The sequence below is a fragment of the Aulonocara stuartgranti genome (assembly GCF_965226115.1).
Source record: "Aulonocara stuartgranti genome assembly, chromosome: 19".
NCBI classification, from domain to species: Eukaryota; Metazoa; Chordata; class Actinopteri; order Cichliformes; family Cichlidae; genus Aulonocara; species Aulonocara stuartgranti.
In genome coordinates this window covers 25,612,500-25,632,670 of record NC_138955.1, presented here as the reverse complement: position 1 = coordinate 25,632,670, position 20,171 = coordinate 25,612,500, and the positions used below count along the sequence as shown (strand labels likewise).

General features: G+C 37.4%; 1 protein-coding gene across 1 annotated transcript; it reads right to left on the bottom strand.

Moving 5' to 3' along the window:
* Positions 1 to 3,237: 3,237 nt before the first annotated feature.
* Positions 3,238 to 7,739, bottom strand: LOC309694861 (uncharacterized protein; the record flags this gene model as incomplete). Its single annotated transcript, XM_082515099.1, has 4 exons — positions 7,690 to 7,739; positions 6,875 to 6,903; positions 3,878 to 6,447; positions 3,238 to 3,273 (listed from the first exon to the last, which is right to left on the bottom strand). Exons 3-4 carry the CDS (start codon positions 5,642 to 5,644, stop codon positions 3,238 to 3,240), a joined length of 1,803 nt encoding a protein of 600 aa, XP_082371225.1. The 5' UTR covers positions 5,645 to 6,447; positions 6,875 to 6,903; positions 7,690 to 7,739.
* Between the last annotated feature and the right edge of the window lie 12,432 nt (positions 7,740 to 20,171).

Below are 20,171 nucleotides of genomic sequence, written 5' to 3'. Positions count from 1 at the left end.
GCACACAGAGAGGTTTAGACTGTCGCACTGGGGGTAGCTGATAGAAGTCTCCGACAGCAATGACTGACATGCCTCCAAAGGGTCTCCGAGTCCCTTTGATCTGTTTGAGTCTTGCATCTACATATGCAAACAGATGTCTTGACACCATAGACACTTCGTCAATGACGATTATTTCAGCATTCATAAGTTCTGATCTGACTTCATCCAGCTGATTGCCAAGTCCCTGAATGGGAGGTTTTAAGCTTCTAGGCAGCTTGAGAAGAGAATGCAGTGTTGTTCCAGAAATGTTAAAAGCTGCAGTCCCAGTGAAAGCAGTTAACAGGACAGTGGGTTTTGATATGTCAACGTCGTCTGCATATCTGGGCACTTTGCTCAGTATCTTAGATGCTTCTGAGTAGATGCATTTGATAAGATGTGATTTTCCTGTTCCAGCACCACCATTAATATAAAAGAAAAACTGCTCTGGATTTAGAGCACAGACTCTTTTAATGCACCAGTCTCTAACTGCATAAAATATGCAGGCTTGCTTCTTATTCAGATTTTGAAACATCTGACGTAACAATGTGGGATCAATAGCAGGGGGTTCCCTGATGGCTCTGACTTCTGTTGAAGCATCAGCCTGACGGCTGTAGTCGGGCACATCTTCCTGTTCATTTTCATTGTCTCGCTCTCTTTCTTGTTCAACAAGTGGCAACCTTACGAGATCTGATTCAGGTGCCAGATTACACCATTCGTCAGTCACACCTCTGTTCTGCTCATATTCCTCAACAGCGCTCTCGATCTCCTCACTGTTTTTCTCATATTTTTCTCTGTTTCTTTTGACAATGTGTTGCACGTACTCAAGACGGTCAGTACCTGGTAGCTGTACACAGCCAGCACCATAGAAAGCCTGATAGGTTGGCAACGATGGTGTTTTCAGTTCGTGGTCTGAACGATGAGGAAGGTACAGTTTAAGCAGTCTTCCGTAATATTGCTCTGGATGTTTTTCTTGTGAGCAGCGGTGAAATCTGATGATAGCAGGCTTATTGTTTTTGCGCCTTTGCACAAACCCCATCTCATTGAGAAGGGGCAAAACATCTTTACCTTTTTTCTGTTGGCCATAGACAATCCTGCAAGTAGCAGCAAAGTCTGCCATGCACATCTCCTCATACTCTGGTGTTTCAGGTCTGGCTTTGTATTTGTCATTCAAAGATGTCATCCAAACATTGGAAGACTCAGGTGTTGTGTTGTCCAGAACTGACAGGGGACGACTCATTTTCACAGGATTATCATCAGTTGGAATGAATATTACAGCACGTGAACATTGCTTCATGTGAAGACCACATGCACGAGCAACACACTCCTGTGCACTGATCTCTCGCTTCTTTGAATATGCCTGCATGACGGCTCTCATTTCATCGCACTCATTTACACTGTCCTTATTGGAGTTCTCAATGACAGTTTTCAGGTACTCAGATAGCCCGCCCTCTTTTTTTGATATATATTTCATTAAATAATTTGCAGCACCAAAAGCATCTAAAACAAAGCTTATGTCGATATTACTGTTCCAGGCTTCAAGCAGATGTGGATTATAGCCATTTATCCAAGAGTCTTTTGGATCACGCTTTAGTATGATCGTACTCCTCATGTTCATTTTATTCAGGTATCTCTCATATTCTGCATGTGTCAACTTGCATCTTTCCAAGAGCTGCTCTAAACTCATGGAAGCAGTTTCAGGTTCATTCAGCAGCTGGTTCAGTGGTCTGAGCTTGTTCTTTGCCGTTTCTACTTCCAGTGCATCATCCTCACTGGGTCTTGTGATCATTGTCTCATTGCAGGGTGGTTTGGGAAAACCAAAACGGCACCCGGAGCTTAAACTCCTAAAGCACGTCTTTGTGTGGTTCTTACTGTGTTTTTGCACTTCTGTTACTTTTTTGTACAGTTCGGGTTGTTTATGTGGATCAGGCAGCTGAGCTGTGATGTATTTGTTTATAAAATCAAGAACAGTTTGCTCATCATCCTCCTCAAACACAGGAGCACCTTCTACCCACAGGAGACAGTGTATGTGTGGGCTTCCTCTGTGCTGAAACTCAACTCTGTAAAAGTAGTCAATGACTTTGCCAAGTGGCTCTGCGGGAGATAAGAGTAAATCTCTGAATAATGCTTCAACTCTCTTGTCAAACATGCGCATTGTTGTGACAGGATTGCTTCTCAGGATGTCACACTTTGCTGACCAGTCGAGTCCTTCAAAATTCACTTGTTCACCTTGCTGCCTTGTTATTGCCTCGATCACTTCAGGCCAGCGCATTTCAGCAGCTGAAAATGTGCAAAAGAACGTGGGAGTTCCCAACTGTCTGATCATGGCAAAAAGATCTCTTGTTGTTTTCTCCCAATAGGCTGGGGTTCCTCTCAGAGGCTGCATGAATCTCACTGCATCTTTATTTCGCACCAGTTTCTCCACCTCATGTTTATCTTGTAACATGCCTGAGGTTATTTTTCTACCATCTCTGGTCAGAGGCTTTGCCTTCCTTAACTGTACTGTCATGCTGGATGTAGCCAAGTGTATTTCAGTCACAAACTGTGCAAAGAATAAATAGTTTGTGTCTTTGGCAAAACGATCATCAATGCAGAAAAGTCTTGATTTGAAATACCCACTGGGGGATACTTTGATCAGCCTTCTTTCATCAAGTGTGTTTTGGCCTGTAGGAAACTGCACAGGGAAGGCCATGGCCTCCAGTTTAGGTGTTTTGAAAAAACTTATTGGATTGTTTCTCTCTGCAGGAGCAACAGAGTAGATTCCTTCACTGAAACATAATATCTCCTCAGCCACATCAGGGGGCTGCAAACAGGACTCGAGTGCAAAACCACCATTAGTCAGTCCATCTGCTTGCTCTGAATCATCTCTCATCTGTTCATGTGATTGTTCACCATCACAGGGTAACATGTCAATATCCTGTTCATTTTTATTTTGTGCTTCACTCAGTGCATTTTTCTCACAGCTGTCAATTTCCATTAAATCAGCCTCATCATAATCGTCCTCATTCATGTTTTCATCATCATCATCATCTTCATCAGGAAGTGTTGGGTCACACAGCTCAGGATCATCTCTGATGCTCACATCCTTATACTGTGGATGAATCTGCTTGAGTTTATGCAGTGCTTGCACAAGTTTAGACCAGCTTACAGTCTGAAACAGCTGATGACCTTTGTAAGACAAGCGTCTCTTCAGTTTTACTCTCATGACCTGAGAATTAATTCTCAATCGAGGCAACGCTTCAACAGTTTCCTGTACCTCTGATGGGACACAGACCACATTTCCTCTAATGGCTCTTTGTCTGCCTTTGGGAAGAGGAATAATCTTTGCAAATGGTATGCACTTGGCTATGAGATGTCTCTCCAGGATGTTGAGATCAGACAGTTCAGGTGGAATATCAGCAAGCTCCAGTTTATTGGCAACAGCAAGTGCTGGCATGGATCCATTTTTAAGATGATCGTGGCAGGTGTAACAAATCCACTCTCTCTTTCTCTCATCAGGCACATTGCACTGCTCATTTCTGCAGTTTTCATCACAAACATGAACAAACTTTCCTGTCAAACATGTTGCAGCCACATGTGGGTTTTTGACATAATTTGACCTTGTGCAGGGTCGTACTTGGTTTGGAAATGAAGCCTTCAAACAGACAGTACATGGGTATGATGGTCCAACTTTGATTTGTGATTTGAACACAGATATGGCCTCGTTGATTACACTGTTGTCACTCTCTTGGGTTTGTCTGTTCACCCATCTGTATTTCCTTTTTATTTTCATTGCACATCTCATGTTGTGCATAATTCTGAATGCAAGATTACTTTGATACCTGTCTCGCATTAGTTGTTTCATTAGTTGTCTGTGTCTTACTCTGAATGCATTGTCACGTGTATAACGCTGAGTCACTCGAGATCTTTGTCTCTCTCTGAATTCTGGGCTCTCTTGATACCTTTTAGTCATATAGCTTTTTTGTTTCTTTCTAAATTCAGCATTGTCACAGTAGCGTCTTTTAATATATTGTTGTCGTTTCTTTCTGAATTCAGCATTCTCACAGTAAAGTCTTTTTATATAGTCTCGTCGTTTTTGTCTGAATTCATCATTCTCACAGTAAAGCCTTTTTTTATATTGTTGTTGTTTCCGTCTGACTTCAGGATTGTCTTTATATGCCTTGCTTGTGCAAGATTTTTTCTTTTCTTTGTACTCTTTATTTGAAGCATATGTTTGTCGTTCTTTCATTTTTTGGTTTTCTTTTCTCTGTTTTCTCTGTTTTCTCTGTTTTTCTGATGCCATTAATCTTCTTTTCATTTTTTGTCTTCGTTGTTTATTAACTTTGGTCATTTTGTAGATTTTCTTTAAAGCAGTACAGGAAAGATCACAGGCTACTGCATTATTTACTGCAGAAGAGTTTAACTGGCTGCATGAAATGTCATTCTCTGGTAGGAAATTACATTCACTGGGTGGTACTGATTCAGTTTGTGGTTTTACAGATGGTGTGTTTCTCCTTGGAGTAGAGGAGTTTGCTTCATCAACAGTTTTATCAGAGTGAGTAGGTGCCACAGCAGCGGCAGCTGTTGGTCTGCAGACTGTGTCTGTGATAGTATCACTCAGGTTGACTGTGCTCATACTGTAGAACTGCACAGGCTTCAGTTCATAGTTACAAGAGGGTGATATCTCCATCATTTCATAAGAATCTTGGATCCTCTTAATCATGTCACTGAGGAGTGTGAATTTCAGCATCACTGCTGTACCACGATTACGTGACTGTAGTAGTAGAGGAAGACCACTGGGTGTTCTGGAGTGTGGATCAAAGAAACCATATTTGCCTGATGTGGATCTGAACACTGCGATACACAATCCACTCATAATCAATAAGGCATACTGCACATCTGACAACAGGCAGCTCAGTCCTGCTTCTAAGCTGAGAAAGGTATCTACTGCCTCCTCTGGAGGTTCTTCAAATGTCCCATACCGGGAAGGCTGTGTCATGTCGACATCATACATAGACCAGCGAGCATCAACTTTGTCTGGCAGCTCATCGGTTGCCAAATGAATATTTTTAGGAAATCTTTTCTTGGCCTCTTTGTACATCACATCACCTTTATCCAAGACCAGATTAAGGTCAGCTGTAGTCATGTTATCATTCTCATGAAGGAAAGCAAGAAATGTGAGTGAGTTACATGTGCACTGCTTGTTTCTGGAGTCTCCATATTTGGGATGAGCCTGGCTGTGAGATGCACAGATATGTGTAACAGAGGGCTGGTTTTCAAAGTTCACTCTTTCTGCATGAGATGGTCCTGCCACATCACTGTGACGGCCTCTTTTTACAATATCAGCATAACCCACCTGTGGGGCACTTGACACCTCAGGTTGGTCTCTATGGTTTACCTGATGATCATTAAATTCATGCTGCAATCCAATCTTTACAGCATCTGCATAGGATACCTGTTGTACATGTGCAGGAACATGTTGACCTGCCTGTTTGACACCATCAGCATTGGTCTTTGCAGACACAAAGTCTTCTGCAGAGCTCTGAGGAAAATCACACTCAGCTTGTTCACATGTTGGTACTTCATGAAACTCATGGAACTTCTTCCAGCGTTGTTTTGCAGCTTGTGACTTTTTCTGCTTCCTTGGCATTTTTACACAAGTGTTTCTCTTAGTCTTTAGAAAATATGTTTATAAAATAAGAGTGGCACAGAGCAGGAGATGTTTTCTTTGTCTTTATATTTCAGTTTTTATTTCTCAGAAACAGATGTCTTTGTTTGTTTGACAGTTTGTCAGTCGAGAGAATAATATGCACTCTCTTTATTGGCTTGGCACAACTTAGCAGCAAGCGCAAAGTGAAAAACAGCTAGAGAGAAAATTTAGAAGAGAGAACAGACAGAGCAGGAGAAACACGGCTGGGAAATCACAATCAAACCGTGAATTAGAGTTTTCTTTATTTGTTCAGTTTGTTCTCAGGTAGAGGCAATATGCACTCTTTATTGCTTTAATGGCTTGGCGTTTTTCAGCAGCAAGCCAAGAGTGAAAAACAGGTAGAGAGAAAATTTAGCAGAGAGAACAGACAGAGCAGGAGAGACACGGCTTTAAATCAAACCGCAGAGTTTTCTTTGTTTGTTCAGTTTGTTCTCAGGTTGAGGCAAAATATGCACTCTTTATTGTTTTATTGGCTTGTGCATTTTTCAGCAGCAAGCCAAAGAGTGAAAAACAGGTAGAGAGAAAATTTAGCAGAGAGAACAGACAGAGCAGGAGAGACACGGCTTTAAATCAAACCGCAATAAGATTCTTGGTTTGGCAAAATTTCTCACAAACCACAGGGTGAAATACAGATGGAAAGAAGGCAGAGACAACAGGTGGAGTAGGACAGAAGATAGAGGGGTTGGGGGGTTGGGATGTGAGATAGAAGACTGGAGATCTGGTCCTTGTTCTTCTTCTGCACACTGTGAACAAAAAACAAGAAAAAAAAAATAATTTTAATAAAATGATATCACATGGTAATTGTATGAACTAATTGTGACTACTGAAAAAGGACAAAACAAATATTCAAGCTAAACTGTTGTCGGCTGCCATGTGCAAAAAGTTGCACAATTTGGCACTTTTTAAAAGAATAAATATTTAATTAAATTCAGCAATAATATTTTTAAATACAAATATGATTGAGTGAATTGTTAACTAATCACATGTAATGTGCAAAAATGTACGAAAAAAATATTTTAGCCCAATTGTTAAGCTGAACTTATGTGTATTTATTATAAAATTGTGTTTAAAAGGTCTAGCACAAAGTTTGAACCCATCACTTTACAGCTTATATTAGTCAGATTATTTTTTTATTTTGGTCTACTTTTCTTAGAGCATGTGCACACCTACCACGCAAAGCACAGGTGTCAGTCAAGTTCCTGAAAGTGTAAGACAAGAAATAATATGTTAGTTGTCTGTACAGTGTTATCAGACTAACAGAAATACAAAGCCCACACGACATGATACACTGAACTTATAGTCAGCAGGGTAATTATAGAGTAATATAGCACACTAGCTCACACAGCAGCCATTTTATAATTCAAACTAATTAACTGAAGTATTTCCACTTATGTAAGGCTATTGTTAGACTGTTACTAGCCTTAGCATTGCTGCTAGCGCTAGCATTCCAGCTAGAATTCCTGCATTCCTGTCAGTTAACAACTGCTAAGGCTAGTGTTAGCACTATAGCTAGCGTTAGCATTATTGCTAGCGTTAGCATTGACGCTAGCATTAGCATTGAAGCTAGCGTTAGCACTGCTGCTACCAGCAAAAGTCATAAAGCACTCTTACTGTTAAAACTGAGCCACAATGGCAATAATAAAGCCCATTTGTTACTTTTGTCTCACTGACTGCCAATAAATATCACAGGAATATCACAGGAATATTCTTTTTGTCAGTTAACAACTGCTAAGGCTAGTGTTAGCACTATAGCTAGCGTTAGCATTGTTGCTAGCATTAGCATTGAAGCTAGCGTTAGCACTGCTGCTAACAGCAAAAGTCATAAACCTATATAAATGATAGCGAAGGTTATTCTTGTTTTGCTTTCTTTAATCTTTGAACTCTGTTGAACTTTAAAAAGACTTGATATGTGAGTTTAGATGTCAAACATGTATTTTTACCATCATAAAAATAAAACAGTGCTGTACTGAGTGTATTGTACTTACCACAGCAGAGAGCAAAGCGGAATGACAACAGTTGGTGCAGTGATTAGTTAAAGACCGATGAGGCATTCAGGTGGTGCTTGGAAATTTGAGCATCAGTTTGAACAGCAATATTGAGCATATACATTTCTCTGTCATAGAGAGACAGAGAAAAAAAATACACAAGACTCATCAGCATACAAATTGGTACTTTTTCCTGAGTATAAGCGAATGAGTGACATACAGAGAAAGAGGCCAACTGACATTAAACGAGCAAATAAAAAGTATGTCATCTTGAACTGTTTCATGGGTTTTATTTTAAGACTACTTTGGGTGTATTCGTGGGGAGATAAACTATACAGACTAAAAACAGAGACATTAAATGAGATTAGATCATTTAAAATGTGGGAAAATCCACTACAGACAGGTAGATGCTGTGAGCTTTAATTATCCAGTCAGAAAAAGATTATTTTAAAGTCATCAACTGACTGCAACTGCCCAGATCTGAAAAACCTGTGTGCAGAAGACAAGTCCACCAATACACAATCAGCTTGAATTTACCAGGCCAATGAGAATGCTCTATTTAGTTGGCCTATACTGACATACTGTTAATCTGTGGCAAAACCCTGTCAAATCTGACTTATTGACTTGTTGACTTAATCTAACTCCAACTGCTTAGTTGTAACAGAAATTTTTAAGATGAATCTTGGCAGAGTGGCAGAGAGAGCTCGTTAAGCAGGCAGGTGTGAGCCTGGTTGCTATAGTGACTCCATCCAATGACTCCATACACACAACAGAAAGTCCATTTTCTGAAGAAACTACAGTGTGAATGCTTCAATCTGAATATATGCACTGAAATGAATTAATTGCTGAATTCTAAGTTAAAAATGTTGAATGAGATGAAAAAAAAAACAGAATTTTTAACCTGAAAACAAAAGTGCTGAAGTGCTAAAAGCTGACGTTTAACATAGAAGAAGAAGTTGGAAAAAAGCTGAAAATGTTTTAATTGTAAATTAGAAAAACCTAAGAAATGAGAAAAGAACATTTAGAGTCAGAAAACATCTGAAAGAATATTAAAAGGTCATATTCTTTGAATCACTGAATGACTAAAATGTGATCCCTCCACTTGGACCCACACAGTTTAAAAAGTTTACATCTCTGAGCTTTGAAAGACAAGATGTTGGAAAAAGAACAACGATGGCGACGTTTTGAGGGTAAAATGATGGCTTTAACACTGTGGACACAGCAGCAGTTGAAAGAGAAGTGTTTAAGATGAATCTTGGCAGAGTGAGAGAGAGAGCTCGTTAAGCAGGCAGGTGTGAGCCTGGTTGCTATAGTGACTGCACCCAAGGGCTCCATACACACGTACACAGACATGCACCTCACTTTTGCTGCTTAAAATGAACAGAAAAGTCAGGCCGAAACAAATCGCTCCCAAATGAAAAGTAAAAGTCGTATTGACAAAATTCTTTCACCGTGAGCGACAGCAATGTCTAGTCTACCTAATTCTCAGTTTTCATGCCTGTGGAGCTTATTATATGGACGTGGTGACAGTGGAAAGACACCATGCTCTTCTGATTTTCAAACGAACCTTCTGAGCCATTTTAACATTAGAGTCTATGGAAGAGTTGGAAGGAGGAGGCTGTGCATTGGTGACATTTATGAGAGAACCGTAACACCTAGGACAATAGTAAACACATTGGATGAAAGAGGACAGCGATGGCTACGTTTTGAGGGTAAAATCATACCTGTAGAGCAAACGCTGTGGACACAGCAGCAGTTTTAAAAAAGATTTTAAGATAAATTTTTTTGCTCCTCTCACTCTAGCAGTTGAGCTGTCTCACTCTAGCCCCAACATTCCGTCCCATACACACCCATTATAAACTCTGAAACGGCTGAAAAAACATCATGAAACTTAAACTGGAACTGAAGAAAAAGTATAATAGATATTGAAAAGATAAATACAAGTTCAATAGTTGAATGTCTTGTCTTCGTTTTAAAGTTTGAATGGTGGCTCTATGTCAATGTATGTGGAAGTAGTAAGGGTTTAAAAATGAGTGAATTGAATGAGAATTTGAAGGGTCTCCCCATTGAAATACATGGGAAATTTTTGTTGAATAAAGTTGAATAAAATTAAAAATATAAATGTTAAAAATGAGAAAAATAGAAGCACACCATTCCAAAAGAAGAGGAATCTAATGGTGTTTGAATGGTTTTTCTAAGTTGAACGGTTTTGAAGGAGATAGTCGGCGAAAAACGTACGGAATAGGAAAAAATAACTAGAAAGTGCATTTTCTGAAGAAACTGCAGTGTGAATGCTTGAATCTGAATGTATGCACTGAAATGAATTAGTTACTGAATTTAAGTTAAAAATCTTGAATGAGATAAAAAAAAAACCCGAATTTAACCTAAAAACAAAAGTGCTGAACTGCTAAAAGCTGAAGGTTACACAGAAGAAGAAGTTGGAAAAAAGCTGAAAATGTTTTAATTGTAAATTAGAAAAACCTAAGAAATGAGAAAAGAACATTTAGAGTCAGAAAACATCTGAAAGAATATTAAAAGGTCATATTCTTTGAATCACTGAATGACTAAAATGTGATCCCTCCACTTGGACCCACACAGTTTAAAAAGTTTACATCTCTGAGCTTTGAAAGACAAGATGTTGGAAAAAGAACAACGATGGCGACGTTTTGAGGGTAAAATGATGGCTTTAACACTGTGGACACAGCAGCAGTTGAAAGAGAAGTGTTTAAGATGAATTTTGGCAGAGTGGCAGAGAGAGCTCGTTAAGCAGGCAGGTGTGAGCCTGGTTGCTATAGTGACCGCACCCAATGGCTCCATACACACGTACACAGACATGCACCTCACTTTTGCTGCTTAAAATGAACAGAAAAGTCAGGCCGAAACAAATCGCTCCCAAATGAAAAGTAAAAGTCGTATTGACAAAATTCTTTCACTGTGAGCGACAGCAATGTCTAGTCTACCTAATTCTCAGTTTTCATGCCTGTGGAGCTTATTATATGGACGTGGTGACAGTGGAAAGACACCATGCTCTTCTGATTTTCAAACGAACCTTCTGAGCCATTTTAACATTAGAGTCTATGGAAGAGTTGGAGGGAGGAGGCTGTGCATTGGTGACATTTATGAAAGAACCATAACACCTAGTACAATAGTAAACACATTGGATGAAAGAGGACAGCCATGGCTACGTTTTGAGGGTAAAATCATACCTGTAGAGCAAACGCTGCGGACACAGCAGCAGTTTTAAAAAAGATTTTAAGATTAATTTTTTTGCTCCTCTCACTCTAGCAGTTGAGCTGCCTCACTCTAGCCCCAACATTCCGTCCCATACACACCCATTATAAACTCTGAAACGGGTGAAAAAACATCATGAAACTTAAACTGGAACTGAAGAAAAAGTATAATAGATATTGAAAAGATAAATACAAGTTGAATAGTTGAATGTCTTGTCTTCGTTTTAAAGTTTGAATGGTGGCTCTATGTGAACGTATGTTGAAGTAGTAAGAGTTTAAAAATGAGTAAGTTGAATGAGAATTTGAAGGGTCTCCCCATTGAAATACATGGGAAATTTTTGTTGAATAAAGTTGAATAAAATTAAAAATATAAATGTTAAAAATGAGAAAAGTAGAAGCACACCATTCCAAAAGAAGAGGAATCTAATGGTGTTTGAATGGTTTTTCTAAGTTGAACGGTTTTGAAGGAGATAGTCGGCGAAAAACGTACGGAATAGGAAAAAATAATAACTAGAAAGTGCATTTTCTGAAGAAACTGCAGTGTGAATGCTTGAATCTGAATGTATGCACTGAAATGAATTAATTGCTGAATTTTGAGTTAAAAATATTGAATGAGATTAAAAAAAAAACCCAAAAAAAAAAACGAATTTAACCTGAAAACAAAGGTGCTGAACTGCTAAAAGCTGAAGGTTACACAGAAGAAGGAGTTGGAAAAAAACTGAAAATGTTTTAAATGTAAATTAGAAAACCCTAAGAAATGAGAAAAGAACATTTAGAGTCAGAAAACATCTGAAAGAATATTAAAAGGTCATATTCTTTGAATCACTGAATGACTAAAATGTGATCCCTCCACTTGGATCCACACAGTTTAAAAAGTTTACATCTCTGAGCTTTGAAAGACAAGATGTTGGAAAGAGAACAACGATGGCGACGTTTTGAGGGTAAAATGATGGCTATAACACTGTGGAGACAGCAGCAGTTGAAAGAGAAGTGTTTCAGATGAATCTTGGCAGAGTGAGAGAGAGAGCTCGTTAAGCAGGCAGGTGTGAGCCTGGTTGCTATAGTGACCGCACCCAATGGCTCCATACACACGTACACAGACATGCACCTCACTTTTGCTGCTTAAAATGAACAGAAAAGTCAGGCCGAAACAAATCGTTCCCATATGAAAAGTACAAGTCGTATTGACGAAATTCTTTCACCGTGAGCGACAGCAATGTCTAGACTACTGAATTCTCAGTTTTCATGCCTGTGGAGTTTATTATATGGACGTGGTGACAGTGGAAAGACACCATGCTCTTCTGATTTTCAAAAGAACCTTCTGAGCCATTTTAACATTAGAGTCTATGGAAGAGTTGGAGGGAGGAGGCTGTGCATTGGTGACATTTACGAAAGAACCATAACACCTAGGACAATAGTAAACACATTGGATGAAAGAGGACAGCGATGGCTACATTTTGAGGGTAAAATCATACCTGTAGAGCAAACGCTGCAGACACAGCAGCAGTTTTAAAAAATATTTTAAGATTAATTTTTTTGCTCCTCTCACTCTAGCAGTTGAGCTGCCTCACTCTAGCCCCAACATTCCGTCCCATACACACCCATTATAAACTCTGAAACGGGTGAAAAAACATCATGAAACTTAAACTGGAACTGAAGAAAAAGTATAATAGATATTGAAAAGATAAATACAAGTTCAATAGTTGAATGTCTTGTCTTCGTTTTAAAGTTTGAATGGTGGCTCTATGTCAACGTATGTGGAAGTAGTAAGAGTTTAAAAATGAGTAAGTTGAATGAGAATTTGAAGGGTCTCCCCATTGAAATACATTATAAATTTTTGTTGAAAAAAGTTGAATAAAATTAAAAATATAAATGTTAAAAATGAGAAAAATAGAAGCAATGTTGTCCAAAAGAATAGGAATCTAACGGTGTTTGAATGGTTTTTCTAAGTTGAACGGTTTTGAAGGAGTAGGCTTTCAAAAAACGTACGGAAAAATAAAATATAACTAGAAAGTGCATTTTCTGAAGAAACTGCAGTGTGAATGCTTGAATCTGAATGTATGCACTGAAATGAATTAATTACTGAATTTAAGTTAAAAATCTTGAATGAGATAAAAAAAAAAAAACCCGAATTTAACCTGAAAACAAAAGTGCTGAACTGCTAAAAGCTGAAGGTTACACAGAAGAAGAAGTTGGAAAAAAGCTGAAAATGTTTTAATTGTAAATTAGAAAACCCTAAGAAATGAGAAAAGAACATTTAGAGTCAGAAAACATCTGAATGAATATTAAAAGGTCATATTCCTTGAATCACTGAATGACTCAAATGTGATCCCTCCACTTTGATCCACACAGTTTAAAAAGTTTAAATGCCTGAGCTTTGAAAGACACGGTGTTGGAAAGAGAACAATAATGGCGACGTTTTGAGGGTAAAATGATGGCTGTAACACTGTGGACACAGCAGCAGTTGAAAGAGAAGTGCTAAAGATGAATCTTGGTACAGTGGCAGGCAGAGCTCGTTAAGCAGGCAGGTGTGAGCCTGGTTGCTATAGTGACTGCACCCAATGGCTCCATACACACGTACACAGACATGCGCCTCACTTTTGCTGCTTAAAATGAACAGAAAAGTCAGGCCGAAACAAATCGCTCCCAAATGAAAAGTATAGGTCGTATTGACGAAATTCTTTCACCGTGAGCGGCAGCAATGTCTAGTCTACCTAATTCTCAGTTTTCATGCCTGTGGAGTTTATTATATGGACGTGGTGACAGTGTAAAAACACCATGCTCTTCTGATTTTCAAACCAACCTTCTGAGCCGTTTTAACATTAGAGTCTATGGAAGAGTTGGAGGGAGGAGGCTGTGCATTGGTGACATTTATGAAAGAACCATAACACCTAGGACAATAGTAAACACATTGGATGAAAGAGGACAGCCATGGCTACGTTTTGAGGGTAAAATCATACCTGTAGAGCAAACGCTGCGGACACAGCAGCAGTTTTAAAAAAGATTTTAAGATTAATTTTTTTGCTCCTCTCACTCTAGCAGTTGAGCTGTCTCACTCTAGCCCCAACATTCCGTCCCATACACACCCATTATAAATTTTGAAACGGGTGAAAAAACATCATGAAACTTAAACTGGAACTGAAGAAAAAGTATAATAGATATTGAAAAGATAAATACAAGTTGAATAGTTGAATGTCTTGTCTTCGTTTTAAAGTTTGAATGGTGGCTCTATGTCAATGTATGTGGAAGTAGTAAGAGTTTAAAAATGAGTAAGTTGAATGAGGATTTGAAGGGTGTCCCCATTGAAATACATTATAAATTTTTGTTGAATAAAGTTGAATAAAATTAAAAATATAAATGTTAAAAATATGAAAAATAGAAGCAGTGTTGTCCAAAAGAATAGGAATCTAACGGTGTTTGAATGGTTTTTCTAAGTTGAACGGTTTTGAAGGAGTGAGATGCCAAAAAACGTACGGAATATATAATAATAATAATAATAATAAAGATTAGAATAACAATACTGTGAATGCTTTTCAAGCATTCACACTAATAATAACTAGAAAGTGCATTTTCTGAAGAAACTGCAGTGTGAATGCTTGAATCTGAATGTATGCACTGAAATGAATTAATTACTGAATTTAAGTTAAAAATCTTGAATGAGATAAAAAAAAAAACAAACCCGAATTTAACCTGAAAACAAAAGTGCTGAACTGCTAAAAGCTGAAGGTTACACAGAAGAAGAAGTTGGAAAAAAGCTGAAAATGTTTTAATTGTAAATTAGAAAAACCTAAGAAATGAGAAAAGAACATTTAGAGTCAGAAAACATCTGAAAGAATATTAAAAGGTCATATTCTTTGAATCACTGAATGACTAAAATGTGATCCCTCCACTTGGATCCACACAGTTTAAAAAGTTTAAATGTCTGAGCTTTGAAAGACAAGATGTTGGAAAGAGAACAACGATGGCGACGTTTTGAGGGTAAAATGATGGCTTTAACACTGTGGACACAGCAGCAGTTGAAAGAGAAGTGTTTAAGATTAATCTTGGCAGAGTGAGAGAGAGAGCTGTTAAGCAGGCAGGTGTGAGCCTGGTTGCTATAGTGACCGCACCCAATGGCTCCATACACACGTACACAGACATGCGCCTCACTTTTGCTGCTTAAAATGAACAGAAAAGTCAGGCCGAAACAAATCGTTCCCAAATGAAAAGTAAAAGTCGTATTGACAAAATTCTTTCACTGTGAGCGACAGCAATGTCTAGTCTACCAAATTCTCAGTTTTCATGTCTGTGGAGTTTATTATATGGACGTGGTGACAGTGGAAAGACACCATGCTCTTCTGATTTTCAAACCAACCTTCTGAGCGATTTTAACATTGGAGTCTATGGAAGAGTTGGAGGGAGGAGGCTGTGCATTGGTGACATTTATGAAAGAACCATAACACCTAGTACAATAGTAAACACATTGGATGAAAGAGGACAGCGATGGCTACGTTTTGAGGGTAAAATCATACCTGTAGAGCAAACGCTGCGGACACAGCAGCAGTTTTAAAAAAGATTTTAAGATTAATTTTTTTGCTCCTCTCACTCTAGCAGTTGAGCTGTCTCACTCTAGCCCCAACATTCCGTCCCATACACACCCATTATAAATTTTGAAACGGGTGAAAAAACATCATGAAACTTAAACTGGAACTGAAGAAAAAGTATAATAGATATTGAAAAGATAAATACAAGTTGAATAGTTGAATGTCTTGTCTTCGTTTTAAAGTTTGAATGGTGGCTCTATGTCAATGTATGTGGAAGTAGTAAGAGTTTAAAAATGAGTAAGTTGAATGAGAATTTGAAGGGTCTCCCCATTGAAATACATGGGAAATTTTTGTTGAATAAAGTTGAATAAAATTAAAAATATAAATGTTAAAAATGAGAAAAATAGAAGCAGTCATGTCCAAAATAATAGGAATCTAACGATGTTTGAATGGTTTTTCTAAGTTGAACGGTTTTGAAGGAGTAGGCTTTCAAAAAACGTACGGAAGAATAAAATAGAACTAGAAAGTGCATTTTCTGAAGAAACTGCAGTGTGAATGCTTGAATCTGAATGTATGCACTGAAATGAATTAATTGCTGAATTTTGAGTTAAAAATATTGAATGAGATTAAAAAAAAAAAAAAAAACCCGAATTTAACCTGAAAACAAAGGTGCTGAACTGCTAAAAGCTGAAGGTTACACAGAAGAAGGAGTTGGAAAAAAAACTGAAAATGTTTTAAATGTCAATTAGAAAACCCTAAGAAATGAGAAAAGAACATTTAGAGTCAGAAAACATCTGAATGAATATCAAAAGGTCATATTCTTTGAATCACTGAATGACTCAAATGTGATCCCTCCACTTTGATCCACACAGTTTAAAAAGTTTAAATGCCTGAGCTTTGAAAGACACGGTGTTGGAAAGAGAACAATAATGGCGACAATTTGAGGGTAAAATGATGGCTTTAACACTGTGGACACAGCAGCAGTTGAAAGAGAAGTGCTTAAGATGAATCTTGGCACAGTGGCAGGCAGAGCTCGTTAAGCAGGCAGGTGTGAGCCTGGTTGCTATAGTGACTGCACCCAATGGCTCCATACACACGACACAGACATGCACCTCACTTTTGCTGCTTAAAATGAACAGAAAAGTCAGGCCCAAACAAATTCTTCCCAAATGAAAAGTACATGTCGTATTGACAAAATTCTTTCACCGTGAGCGACAGCCATGTCTAGTCTACCTAATTCTCAGTTTTCATGCCTGTGGAGTTTATTATATGGACGTGGTGACAGTGTAAAGACACCATGCTCTTCTGATTTTCAAACGAACCTTCTGAGCCATTTTAACATTAGAGTCTATGGAAGAGTTGGAGGGAGGAGGCTGTGCATTGGTGACATTTATGAAAGAACCATAACACCTAGTACAATAGTAAACACATTGGATGAAAGAGGACAGCCATGGCTACGTTTTGAGGGTAAAATCATACCTGTAGAGCAAACGCTGTGGACACAGCAGCAGTTTTAAAAAAGATTTTAAGATTAATTTTTTTGCTCCTCTCACTCTAGCAGTTGAGCTGTCTCACTCTAGCCCCAACATTCCGTCCCATACACACCCATTATAAACTCTGAAACGGGTGAAAAAACATCATGAAAGTTAAACTGGAACTGAAGAAAAAGTATAATAGATATTGAAAAGATAAATACAAGTTGAATAGTTGAATGTCTTGTCTTCGTTTTAAAGTTTGAATGGTGGCTCTATGTCAATGTATGTGGAAGTAGTAAGAGTTTAAAAATGAGTAAGTTGAATGAGGATTTGAAGGGTCTCCCCATTGAAATACATTATAAATTTTTGTTGAATAAAGTTGAATAAAATTAAAAATATAAATGTTAAAAATATGAAAAATAGAAGCAGTGTTGTCCAAAAGAATAGGAATCTAACGGTGTTTGAATGGTTTTTCTAAGTTGAACGGTTTTGAAGGAGTAGGCTTTGAAAAAACGTACGGAAAAATAAAATATAATAATAATAATAACTAGAAAGTGCATTTTCTGAAGAAACTGCAGTGTGAATGCTTGAATCTGAATGTATGGACTGAAATGAATTAATTGCTGAATTTTGAGTTAAAAATTTTGAATGAGATAAAAAAAAAAAAAAAGAAACAACCTGAATTTAACCTGAAAACAACAGTGCTGAACTGCTAAAAGCTGAAGGTTACACAGAAGAAGAAGTTGGAAAAAAGCTGAAAATGTTTTAATTGTAAATTAGAAAAACCTAAGAAATGAGAAAAGAACATTTAGAGTCAGAAAACATCTGAAAAAATATTAAAAGGTCATATTCTTTGAATCACTGAATGACTAAAATGTGATCCCTCCACTTGGACCCACACAGTTTAAAAAGTTTACATCTCTGAGCTTTGAAAGACAAGATGTTGGAAAAAGAACAACGATGGCGACGTTTTGAGGGTAAAATGATGGCTTTAACACTGTGGACACAGCAGCAGTTGAAAGAGAAGTGTTTAAGATGAATCTTGGCAGAGTGAGAGAGAGAGCTCGTTAAGCAGGCAGGTGTGAGCCTGGTTGCTATAGTGACCGCACCCAATGGCTCCATACACACGTACACAGACATGCGCCTCACTTTTGCTGCTTAAAATGAACAGAAAAGTCAGGCCGAAACAAATCGCTCCCAAATGAAAAGTAAAAGTCGTATTGACAAAATTCTTTCACCGTGAGCGACAGCAATGTCTAGTCTACCTAATTCTCAGTTTTCATGCCTGTGGAGCTTATTATATGGACGTGGTGACAGTGGAAAGACACCATGCTCTTCTGATTTTCAAACGAACCTTCTGAGCCATTTTAACATTAGAGTCTATGGAAGAGTTGGAGGGAGGAGGCTGTGCATTGGTGACATTTATGAAAGAACCACAATACCTAGTACAATAGTAAACACATTGGATGAAAGAGGACAGCCATGGCTACGTTTTGAGGGTAAAATCATACCTGTAGAGCAAACGCTGCGGACACAGCAGCAGTTTTAAAAAAGATTTTAAGATTAATTTTTTTGCTCCTCTCACTCTAGCAGTTGAGCTGCCTCACTCTAGCCCCAACATTCCGTCCCATACACACCCATTATAAACTCTGAAACGGGTGAAAAAACATCATGAAACTTAAACTGGAACTGAAGAAAAAGTATAATAGATATTGAAAAGATAAATACAAGTTGAATAGTTGAATGTCTTGTCTTCGTTTTAAAGTTTGAATGGTGGCTCTATGTCAATGTATGTGGAAGTAGTAAGAGTTTAAAAATGAGTAAGTTGAATGAGGATTTGAAGGGTCTCCCCATTGAAATACATTATAAATTTTTGTTGAATAAAGTTGAATAAAATTAAAAATATAAATGTTAAAAATATGAAAAATAGAAGCAGTGTTGTCCAAAAGAATAGGAATCTAACGGTTTTTGAATGGTTTTTCTAAGTTGAACGGTTTTGAAGTTATAGGATTACAAAAAACGTACGGAATAGATAAAATATAATAATAATAATAATAATAAAGATTAGAATAACAATACTGTGAATGCTTTTCAAGCATTCACACTAACTAGAAAGTGCATTTTCTGAAGAAACTGCAGTGTGAATGCTTGAATCTGAATGTATGCACTGAAATGAATTAATTGCTGAATGTTAAGTTAAAAATCTGAATGAGCTGGAAAATACCGAATTTTTAACCTGAAAATAAAAGTGCAGAACTTTTGAAAGCTGATGTTCACACAGAAGAAGTTGGAAAAAGCTAAGCATGTTTAAAATGTAAATAATAAAAAGATGAGTAATGACAAAAGAAAATTTAGAGTCAGAAAACCTCTGAATGAATATTAAAAGTTCATATTCTTCTAATTGAAATGAACTTAAAAGATGAACAAACATTCTGCAGAAAATACAAACTTTAATATACAGCATGATGTTTTTCAGACATATACACATGTGTATATCATGTTTAATAGTATTACATACATCAATTTGTTTTGTATGTCATAGAAAATAACATAAAAATCTTAAGTCATATACAGCTTCTTTCTGAAAAGGACTGGTAGAATAAAGAAAAATAACTAAATTAAATAACTAAATAAAAAATAATGAGCAACATATGAAATACATGAAAATTCAACTTTTAAAACCACAATCCTGAACCTTTAAATTGTGTTGGTTTCTTAGAACATGGCTGAACAGCTGTTTCTATCGGTCTACTTAATCTTCTGATCTGTCTACACATCTTTTTATTACTCATTCTTTTTTATGTTTTAATGTAAACAGAGTCCACACAGTGGTAAAAGAGAACTGTATAGAGATTTGTGAGTAAACTCAAATGAAAGCCTAAGGTGGTGACACAGTTTAACACATGCAAATAATCAAATAAACACATTAGTCCTTTTTGTGAACATGGATAAATAAGTATCAATACAGCATTGTTCAGCCATGCCACTAAATGCTTTTTTACACATTGTTTTAACCTGGGCTCAGACACAAAGTCCCAAATTTAGTTAGTCCCTGACTTTGAGTTGTGGTTATGACTAATTATTATACACAAGGCTTTATCTATCTAAACTCTAAGGACACAAATATGAAAAAACCTATACTTACCAGCTGATACCCCACACTACACACTAGGTGTGCCATGTGACCTGAAACTTTGGTACAAAATCATCATAATCATTCTGTTAACACTGTTTTTTAACACTGTTTGTGTTGC